Source organism: Aedes albopictus, chromosome 3, assembly GCF_035046485.1.
Source record: "Aedes albopictus strain Foshan chromosome 3, AalbF5, whole genome shotgun sequence".
Taxonomy (NCBI): Eukaryota; Metazoa; Arthropoda; class Insecta; order Diptera; family Culicidae; genus Aedes; species Aedes albopictus.
This window is the reverse complement of record NC_085138.1, coordinates 111,679,193-111,690,630: the sequence shown is the minus strand read 5'-3', so window position 1 is coordinate 111,690,630 and position 11,438 is coordinate 111,679,193. Positions and strand designations below refer to the sequence as shown.

Sequence of the window (11,438 nt, the reverse complement as noted above, 5' to 3'; positions counted from 1 at the left end):
AATTCGCCATCATCAAAGCCTCGCCGATATCAACGAAATAAAGCAACTTGGGAAAATCGCCCCTCGCATGCAACCCGCAAGTAGCACATTCAATTCGTTTCAAAACGATGCTTGTTGAAATTAGCCAACACCGCTTGACCCATCACCAAATGACGCCATTTTAAAAATAGCTAAAAAAATCCCCAAGCCGTTTCAAAACGATGCCGCTTAAAAATGAAAATTTCCGCCGCAGCATGATAAACTCACAGCTTTGCACAAGCATATCGCACAACTTGATGTGAATAAGCCCCAATCAAAGTAGCAAAGTAAAGCGCGACCCCGCCATGGTCGGAAAAAAGCAGATGCTGCAAATATTTTCCTTTACAATCGTTTTTTTTAATTGCCAAACATAACTAATACGACGCGTTTTGAACTTTACAGATTGAAATTCGAAGTTCTTAACAACAATCCCAACACAATCTGCGCAATGGACTACCGCGGCAAATACGTTCGGCCAAAGGAAGACCTAAACGATTTGAGCGATTGCGATTTGGAGCGAGACACAGATACCAGTGACAACGAAGAAGACATAACCAACAAAAACGAGACGAACGAACCCGCATCGAACGGTGGTACCGACGAGGACAGCGACAGTGAAAGCACCGCGAGCACGACCGCGAGCCACCGCAGCAGCAATTACAGCACAGCCAGCATCGATTCTTCCAGCGACGATGAAGACCAGGCCACCCCAACGAAGACGAAGGAAGCCAGCCCGACTGGTGAAGCCAACCCCAGTAAGCAAAATTATCCGGAAAAGGACCGCGACAGCCGGATGGAGCAGATCGAAAAGGTTTTAGCGGACCTCAGGAAGGCTGTAACTCTGCTTCAGCCTGGTAATCAACAGCTCGCACCACAGCAAGTGACCCCCGAAGCCGGCCGCAGCTGGGATTTCACCCGCGAACCCACCCGCAGCTGGGATTTCACCCGCGAACCCGCCCAAGCCACTGGTTCACACACGACTGTACGCCCAGAACACATTAAGCCCTATCCCAGCGGTGTCCGCCCGAACAAAATGTGGGCCGAGTGGTACGACTTCATCGGGGATCGAGGTTGCGGTGTCGATGCATAATACAAACGACCCAGTCTACAAGATGAAACTGCTGTACCTGTCCCTTGGCAAAGAACTGCAATCGATCGTCAAAGCAGCCAACCTCCGCCCCAGCCTGACGGACCCGCAGTGCTATTCGATTTTCGTCAAAAACATTGAAACCCATTTGCGATCAATGACGGACACAACTGCAGAACACCAAGCTTTCCTGAAGATGAAACAGGGAAAAGATGAGTCGACCGTTACTTTCCACGCTCGGCTTATAAGAGGCGTAAAGCTATGTGGCTACAATGCCGACGACGAAAGCCGATTTGTCAGAGCCCAATTGCTAGAAGGTCTGAGAAACAAAGAGTTGGCAAAGGCTGCCCGCACCTATGGCTACGACACCAACTTCATTGTGCAATCAGCAACTCGCGAGGAAGTTTATGAGGAAGAAACAGCTGAAAGAACGGTTGACGCCAATATTCTGGAAATTGGTCGGCGCTCCGGTGTCGGCCGAAAACGAATCAACACTCATCAGCAATTTGGCAACCCGGCGACCAAGCAACGCCGTACGAATTCAGATTTCATGAGAAATGGACCATGGCGCCCGGAACGACCGAGACAAGCAGGTAACTCCACACAGCAAGCAAGAGACGGACAACGTAGCCCTCGAACGCAAGATCGTAACACACGCTGCCCTAGATGCAACAATCTCTTCCATCGAAATCCGCAGTGCCCTGCATTGACCAGAACATGCGACAACTGTGGCAAACGAGGACACTTTGCGGTTGCATGTCGTTCGGAGCGCCCAAACGCAGTACAGCAGATCTCGAAGCAAGCCGATGCTGAATCTTCGGGCGAAGAGAACGTATCTTACGAAAAACAGGTAAAGCAAGGCTGAATACAAATACTTGAATAAACTTGAATAGAAAATCTCCAGCTTGAAAGCGTATTTCATTACATCCCAAAATTCCTTTAAATTTCCTTTTTAGAACATTTTCGCCCTCACTTTGGAGGACGCGCTAGTCGACTGCTGTATCGGATCCGCCAGACCAATAAGCTTCCTCATCGACTCCGGAGCCGATGTTAACGTTATCGGGGGCGAAGATTGGGTGCACCTAAAACAAGACTACGACTCGGGATTTGCGCAACTCCAGATCATTCAACAACCCAATAAAAGTTTGCATGCCTATGCTTCCGCTAAACCAATGCCTGTCAAATGCACATTTAAGGCAACAGTTGTGGTACCAGGAACTGAAAAACCATCTGTGGTTGCTATTTTTCACGTTGTTTCTGGAGGATCAAGATCGCTGCTCGGCCGATCCACTGCGCACGACTTGAATCTTCTTAAGGTTGGAAAGACCGTAAACAGCTTTGAATCCAACGATAGCGATAGTGTATTCCCCAAGATGCCGGGTGTGCAAGTTAAATTTAGTGTAGACCCGACCATTCCTCCCTCGAAGAACGCGTACTACAATGTCCCCGCGGCGTTCAGGGAGGCCGCCAGAAAGAGATTGGAGGAAAAGCACGGAATAATCGAGAAGGTGACGAAGGCGCCCGGTTGGATAAGTGGGATGTCCGCCGTGGCCAAAGGCAAATCGGATTTCAGACTCGTGGTGAACATGAGAGCTCCGAACAAAGCAATCAACCGGGAATATTTCCGGCTGCCGCTTATCGACGAAATGCGTGTTAAGCTCCACGGTGCCAAATATTTTTCGAAACTAGGTCTTAGCAACGCGTTTCATCACCTGGAGCTATGCGAAGAGTCTCGCGATCTCACCACCTTCCTCACTGAAAACGGTATGTACCGTTTCACGAGGCTAATGTTCGGGGTCAATTGTGCTCCCGAAATATTCCAGCGCGAGATGAATCGGCTTTTTGCTGGTATGGAGAATGTAATCGTGTATATTGACGACATTCTTATTTTTGCTGAAACGTTGGACGAGCTACGCCAGACTGTCGAAAAAGTCCTCCAGATACTGCGTGAAAACAACCTGACACTTAACCGTGCAAAGTGTGAATACGACAAGAGCAGTCTTACATTTCTTGGACAACTGTTGGACGGTGATGGCTTCCATGTTGATGAAGAGAAAATCAAGAGCCTGCGCAATTTCCGGGAGCCCGCGAGTATCTCCGAGCTAAGGAGCTTCCTTGGGCTCGCGTCCTACATTAGCACATACGTGAGGAATTTTGCAGGGATATCGCGCCCGTTATGGGAAATCGTAACAAGTAAAACATGGACTTGGGGTGAGAAACAACCCGCATAGAAAAATACTATTCATGGCATCGTTCATATTATAAGATGTCCATTGGTGAAATGATTACTATACAAATAGTAATAGGTTTATAATAAAATGTTTAGGGTTGAAAAACTGCAATTATTAAGAATTTTTCAAGTATCATTGTACTTATAATAATGATACGTTGAATAACACATGAATAATTTAAATTATTAAAATTTCCCATAAGTGCAGCGACAAAAATGACATTTTCGACTGTTTTTATCATATTTGGTGAAGTTAAGACGACGTAACGTTTGGCTGCCATATTATCTCACTTGTAAAGCAGCTTTTCGGCATTTTTGGCACAATAAACTGGATTCGCACTGCGTGCCACAGGGACAATACGTCACATAAAGCCGGTATCGCATACTACAATCACTTTCCATCTATCAGGCTTGAGTGGACGCACCACCCTTTTCTCGCTCGCAAGCGGATCTTTAAAATAGGAGCCCTCGGCAGTCGCTGCTTCTGGTCACTTTCAAATTGAATACCACTTGCAAACTTACCGGCTAAAAAAAGTGGAGGTCCTTGATGTATTCACAGATGTTGCTCTGAGTTCCTGTTTTCCGAGCTGAGGAATTCACTTTTCAACCAAGTTCAGATCATTATTGACATCGAGTCACCCGCGAGCACTTCTTAGCTTTGGTCCAGTACGTAAGTATCGCAAGAGGAATTGTGTAGGATGATTGGAAACCACGACCAGTTCGAATCCCAAACACACCAAAAAAGATTAAAAAAACAACTACAAAAGTAAACAATGATTCTCTGAATGATAGACCAATTTGACAGAATCCGGCGAAAATCCGCAGGGGTGTATTTTTTTCATGTCGGTAAAGCAGATATTCGCCCCATATTTATATGATTTGCTGTATCATCAAATCAATGATAAACTGACTATAACAGGTATAATTCCCGAAAAATTTTGTTCGCGAAAAAAGGCATTTTTGAATGGTAACGATACTTAACGACCTATTCGGTCTATCATTGAAACTTCAACAATGATAACATCAATCATCGATATGATTCGTTGTATCATCGATTTATAATCCAGTTTATGATAAGATAAATAATCTGAAAATCATAACCTGAATGACAGACATATGATACCGTTTTGTTCGGGAAAGAGAAGCTTTCGAACGGATTAAACAGCGAATTCTACATTGCACAACCACATTGGGATTCTTCTCAGACACGGACAAGACCGTCTTGTAAACCGATGCCTCCCCTGTTGCATTAGGGGCAGTGCTAGTGCAAGAAAGCAAGCATCGCCACCCAAGGATCATCAGCTTTGCGTCCAAAGCACTTACAAAAACCGAGCAGAAATACGCCCAGAATCAACGGGAGGCGCTCAGTGCGGTCTGGGGAGTTCAACATTTCTCCTACTTTCTCCTAGGAAGACACTTCACCCTCCGCACTGATGTCCAAGGTGTAGCATTCATCCTTAACAGCTCCCGAGAGGAATCGAAGCGAGCTCTCACCCGGGCAGATGGTTGGGCACTTAGGCTGAGTCCCTACAGCTATGACGTGGAGTACGTGCGCGGGATGGACAACATAGCCGACCCGTCTTCTAGGCTCTACAATGGCGAGGACGAGCCGTTCAACGACGACGCTAGCCCGTGGGAAATCGGAAGACTGGAAGCAAATTCCGTGGAGATACTCACCGAAGACGAGATCATCACCGCCACATCAGAGGATGAAACGCTTAAACCCGTGTTGGCGGCATTGGAATCCGGACTATGGTCGGATGTGGACAAAACCTACCACAATGTACGAGACGAGTTGTCCGTTCAAGATGGCATGATCATCAAAACCGGTTGCGCAGTTATCCCTACATCACTACAGGACAAAGCCTTAAAAGTCGCACACGAAGTATTTTGAGGCAACGAGTGTGGTGGCCAGGACTGGTGACAATGGTACAGAAATGCGTGGAGTCATGCGTAGTCTGCGTCACGAATGGCAAGCCAGAACGACGCCCTCCTATGCAAAGGGTTTTTGCCCCGAAGGTTGTGTGGGAGTCAATTGCGGTTGACTTCAACGGCCCCTACGCTCTACTGGGTGGTATATCGATCCTTGTCGTTATCGATTACAGATCACGATTCCTCTTTGCAAGACCCGTGAAGTCAACAAGCTACGAGTGCACCAAGAGAGTCCTCGAGGAAATATTTTAAATAGAAGGGTACCCGAAGAGCATCAGATCGGACAACGGACCTCCATTTAACGGATCAGGCTATAAGAACTACTGCGCCAGCCGAGGAATAAAAGCTGTTTTCTCCACGCCGATGTACCCGCAGCAGAACAGTTTAGTGGAAAACAGCATGAAAATCGTGAACAAGGCTATGTCAGCGGCCATCTCCAATAAAACAAACTACGCTGACGAACTACGAGAGGCTGTGCATGCATACAACTCCGCAGCACACAGCATAACCCGACTCCCTCCTGAGGAAGTCATGCAGGGCAGGAAAATTCGACGAGGCCTACCTCTGGTCAACCCGGGAAAAACGGTCGTCGACGATGCGATGTTGGATGAACGGGATCGGAAAGCGAAGCTGGAAGGAAAGCACAGAGAGGATAGTCGTCGTGGTGCTCGTTCGTGTCGTGTACAACCCGGCGATACAGTAATCATTTAGCGTCAATTTCGTAGCAAAGGTCAGCCGAGATTTTCTCCCACTAGATATACGGTGGCAGATGAAAATAACGGAAGCTTGGTCCTGCACTCCGAAGATGGCCAGTCCCTCAGACGACACGTCACGCAAACCAAGAAGGTTCCTCACTGTCAAAACAAATCCAAATCAGATGAAATCCAGAATCCTAGTGTAGCCGACGACAATGAACCGCACATGACGACATCGAGTGCTCCAATCGCCGCAGAAGACCACACAAACCGCAGAAGTCGAGTAAAAAGCAGTGTTGCGAAATGAGCGAGTACTCACACAACTAGTCAAACTCACGAGTGAGTATGAGCAGTACACCTTAAACTCACCGTGAGTATTACTCACATTTGAGTAAGCGCTGTACAACTCACACTCACTCGTGAGTATTGACGTGCAGATACTCACTCACGAGTATGCTTTACTCATATTCATACGGTAATCTAAAATTTATCTAAAGGCTTGGAATCCTATCAAACATTAAAATGGTATGTTTTATTGGGGCGAATGTATTGAATCAGTAAACAAGGTTGCTTGTCAATAATTCTATTGTTTTTTTTTATTCTAGTGAATTGTATCTTACTGGTAGTTCTAAGCGCTCCGTTAAGGGCGGTCCTGAAGAGGTCCCCTTTGAGCCCAACAGCTCAACGTGAGGGCTTTTGTTTGAACTCAAACCTCTTGTAGACAGAAATCAATCCCCTGAAATGGCTGTCATCCACATGGCGTGAAGCCAAAAAGTTGGTGCAGGACGTGTGGATGATTTGAATGGGCGGTTGCATTAAGCTGAAAACAGTGATTTTTTTTTCTGTTAGTGCAGGCGTGACATTCACATATAATTGAGTTCAGCGTTGTTTTAAATGGACGAAATGTATTTGCATGCTTGTGCGTCTTGTAAATTTAATAAAGAACACTAAACGCATTGAACAAATGTGTAAACGATCGTATCTCAAATGCACAATAATTCGTACGAAAAAGTTCGCTTCCGCACGTAGCAGATTGAAAGGCAGGCTGGAATTTCGTAAACGAGCCCGTTCGAGCCGGCTTCAAGAACTAACACTTTCTTCAGGGGGTTGGCAGAGATAGCAATTAAGAAAAAGTAATTTTACGGAATCGTGTGGTGTGCTCGATTGGTAGCCGACTTGACCTTGGATTTGACACTTCGATAGCAGCAGACCTGCTGCAAAGACGCATATAGTGCTGAATTAATGCCATTTTAGCTGCTTATTGGTTACCTGGGTGTGATTACTGGCCATGTTACTGGTAGTAATTTGCTCGGGATTTTTTTTTTCTTTTTAGGTCCGAGGCTCATATAATTAGGGTGGTCCAACTTTATATGAAAAAAAAAACTAAGACTTGAAAAAGCTCATGGGATTCCTTCAGAATTTGTTCCTTTTTTCATTCTTCAATTACTTTACCTAATTTACAGCTCTTTTGTCCACCAGGGCACTGCGTGAGCGATTCCAATTGGAAGCTGTACTTACACTTTGTACAGCTCCTAAATGTATTCTATTATAATTCTACTAGATCGAACTGGATTCCGTTGCGCTGCTTTCACTTTCTACACTATCATGGTAGAATGATGAGCACGAGGATGTTGATGTATGGCTCTTGTTCCTTTTCCAGTCCGATTGGGGTTCCATTATGAGTTGCCGTTAGCCGATATCCAGGTGTCCGGGTCCGTTGGAGCATATGCTCTGAAGAGGTGCCAGCTGCTCTCGGGGGGAAGAGCAACTGACGAAAAATTGCAAGGGCCGGGCTGGGATCGAACCCATGACCATCCACTTATGAAGAGAACGTGTAGCCACTACGCTACGGGCCCTGGCAATTTGTTCCTTTTATCACCCATAAGTTCCAATAAAGTTTTGTTTCAATTCTGTCAAGTCTAAGCACTTTTTTATGAAACATCCAGCAATTTGTGCCGATAGGGCACAAAGTTGTACCGGATTCTAGCAAAACATTGCTTAAAAATCAACTACTCGTTGTGCTGGTTTTTGCTTTGCTGGTTGCGTTTAGTGTGTAAGTTTCATGTTCGAAAGTTAAGTACTGAAGTAAATTTACTATTTTTTGTAAATTTTAACTTACAAACTGATCAAGTGTTTAGTATGAGGAAAAACGTTACTTTTCCTTACGGAATAATACAACGGACTATTTTTCCGCGCAGGAAAAACTACAGCTCTTTTAGATTTACAAGGGAAGCGTTACCAGTGTAAAACTTTTTTTCCTTACTTGCCTACTCAAGTAATTTTGAAGCGAAACCACTATTTGTCCATTATATGCTCTATATTTTTGCACAGTGATAGAAACTAGCCACATGGGAATAAACGATCAAATGTACGAAGAAAAGAAAAGTTTTAAATGTTTGGACCTAGGAGATGCTGTAATTGACCCTACCATTTTTAATTTGAAGGTAGGTAAATAAATATATGCCAAACATCTTTATTGAATACCGTAAAGTGACCCGATGTATGCGAAAAAAGTTATACCATTGACAAAGTGTGGTAAAATATAGAGATTTCCTAATTGATGATATTACTTTGCATGCGTAGGTAAACAATAAGAGTTTTTAGCCTATGGTGCCAAAGCTCTCGAGCAGATCCACCTTTCCTCAAAAACTGTGCCTTGTATATAAATAATCACCATTGCCGTACAGAACAAACGAAAACATCTTTTCAAACCAACAAAAATAACTTACTCACTAAACTCACCGTGAGTAAAATGAGTAACTCACGCGTGAGTAATGACGTCATACTCTCGCGTGAGTATTACTCACAAATGAGTAATACTCACGCGAGAGTATGACGTCATTACTCACGCGTGAGTATACTCATACGCGAGTAACTCACAGCGTGAGCATTACTCGCAAATGAGTAAGGTGAGTGAGTATTTTTTACTCGTGAGCATGAGTTTCGCAACACTGGTAAAAAGGGCCCCAGCGTACCTTGACCAGTATGTTCGGTCCGTTGAACAATAAATATTTACTAAGCTCATTGTAACACACCTTCATCAAACACCTGAAGTGAATAAAACAATTAATTAAGGGCGGACGGGACGGTCGAGGAAATATCCGCCATTGCTCTGTGGCTACTAAGATGGTAATCTCAGATTCTACTTCATATTTTGCAACAAAAACCTATCATTGTGTATGCTCACTTGCAGTGCATATGCTGATTGGTTTTCAACATCTTCAGTGCGATAGAACTCGAGATTACCATCTTCGAAATCGCGAGGCAAATTGTTAGAAAGAGAGGCAAGATAGGAAAAATAACACGGCGTCCCGTTTCACCTTAACAAAACACTAATTATCAATTTACCTGTGTGGAAGAAATTCGTTTTGTTTATGACTGTTCCGTTTTCCTACTCGTTCCAACTTTCTTTGACATGACAGCTGAGTCAAATTTATTAAGTGTTGTTATTTACACCGTCGTGAGTTACGCCACCTTCGCATACACACTGAGAATAAAATATATCTATAATTTATTTCGTATTTTTTTTTCTTTTTTCTTTAATTATGCTGGACATTTAGTTTATACATGTTGGGCATGTTAGCATGTAAATAACACAAGTTTACAAAATAAAACGAAAGTCATGAACTTCTGTCAACAACCAAAATTTTTGAATCACATTTTAGTGCTGATTTCGAAACCGACCTTCAAAAAATTTTAAGTAGAACAGTTTTTGAGTTTTAGATCAATATCGAGTTTTGCAGCTTTTCAAAATATGTAATTTACTAAAATCCAAATATATCGCGTTTTGTTCAACCAATTTTAAATCTTTTTCCATAAATTAAAAGCTGAATACAATACCATTCGATCATCTGAATACAGGTTTTGCGTTAGATTGATGAAAATTCAAGATATTGGCGAGTTTTAGGGACGATCTTCTTAAATTTTGGCAAAATTTCCAATTTTTTTTGAAGAAATGTATTTTTTTCAATAAGAAAAAAAACAATTTAAAAATTCTTTCTCGACGTTTCTTTGACATATCATATGTAGGCGTGTTACAGTAAAAATTTCAGCTCAATCGGAGCATTTATTGTGGAGAATGAGATGTTTGAAGTGAGCGACTTTGCTTAAAAATAGAACAAAAATCGATTTCAAATCATCAACCTTGTATGGAAAGTCGAAAAAATTTCCGCTCTACTGTAATTTTTTTCTTTCGCGTTTCTGAACTCAGGGCTTGATTCTACACCAAAAATGATCATCAGCTTACCGAGTTCAAAAATGCTGTAAACTAGTGTAATCTTTACTTTTTTTTGAGAAGAGGGGAAATGTGTGGCATATCCCTCATGCATGCGACCAGTGTAAATGGGACTTAATTTGCCGTACACGTTAGTATGACAATTCGAAGCCGTTATACGGTGCTCCCTCAACGAATACGCATAAGACACATGCAATGAATAGGCCACTCTTTGGACGACCACCTCCGAGGTAAGTTGTGCTTCTCTGGACGCTTCTGCACACTTGACCTCCAGAGTCGCCTCATGTGCCAGAGCCCTCACCTGCACATAGTATGGGACAAACGTCAAATTCTCGCTCCAGTCGACTTTTTCGATTCCAATTAGGTCCCATATGAACTGAGCAAAATTTCAGCGCAATCGGGGAAACTATAATTTAGCGCAAGCGGTTCAAAGTTTCCATAGGATTTACTATGGGAAAAGTTACACTTTTAAATAAAAAATCCCAGAGGTCGCCTCTTATCTCCTTTATTCAAATCGATCAACGCTCCTTGTAGAAAAATCATTTATGAAGCTTTCCTTCGAAGACCGCAAATCGATTGGATGCTTGTAGAAAAAGTTATTGATTTATTACCGATTAGTGATCCAACGAACGGCTTTTTGTTTTGTTTTATTAGCAGCACTGTAGCTGCTGCCTTGGCTGCTGGTGTTTCTGGGCTTGGTGATGCCTCCCGCCACCACATGCAACAACGGCAGCAGCAGTGCTGCTAATAAAACAAAACAAAAAGCCGTTCGTTGGATCACTAATCGGTAATAAATCCATAACTTTTTCCACAAGCATCCAATCGTTTTGCGGTCTTCGAAGGAAAGTTTCATAAATGATTTTTATACAAGGAGCGTTGATCGATTTGAATTAAGGAGACAAGAGGCGACCTCTGGGATTTTTTATTTAAAAGTGTAACTTTTCCCATAGTAAATCCTATGGAAACTTTGAACCGCTTGCGCTAAATTATAGTTTCACCGATTGCACTGAAATTTTGCACAGTTCATATGGGACCTAAATGGAATAAAAAAAGTCGACTGGAGCGAGGATTTATTTTTTCCATACATGCGTGTCCCATACTACTGCACACCCTCACCAAGGACCTCTTCTGCCAGCCTCTTAGGGGCTGTCCATAAACCACGTGGTCATTTTTTTGGGACTTTTCAACCCCACCAACCACCCCACCCCCCCGCGTGGTCATTAGTCCATACAAATTTTTTTA

At 43.4% G+C, this 11,438-nt stretch overlaps 1 protein-coding gene across 1 annotated transcript; it reads left to right on the top strand.

Annotated features, from left to right (window-relative positions):
- The first annotated feature begins 1,130 nt into the window (after positions 1 to 1,130).
- Positions 1,131 to 5,229, top strand: LOC134290321 (uncharacterized). Its single transcript, XM_062857435.1, has 3 exons — positions 1,131 to 1,955; positions 2,062 to 3,249; positions 4,672 to 5,229. The coding sequence occupies exons 1-3, from the start codon at positions 1,131 to 1,133 to the stop codon at positions 5,227 to 5,229; spliced, it is 2,571 nt and encodes an 856-aa protein (XP_062713419.1).
- Positions 5,230 to 11,438: the final 6,209 nt, after the last annotated feature.

Bases quoted from the DNA above. Each gene is read 5' to 3' on its own strand.
- LOC134290321 (XM_062857435.1), top strand. From the start codon at position 1,131: ATGAAACTGCTGTACCTGTCCCTTGGCAAAGAACTGCAATCGATCGTC. The intron at 1,956-2,061 runs GTAAAGCAAGGC...TTTCCTTTTTAG, and splicing joins ACGTATCTTACGAAAAACAG to AACATTTTCGCCCTCACTTT. The intron at 3,250-4,671 runs GTGAGGAATTTT...AAAACCGAGCAG, and splicing joins CGTCCTACATTAGCACATAC to AAATACGCCCAGAATCAACG.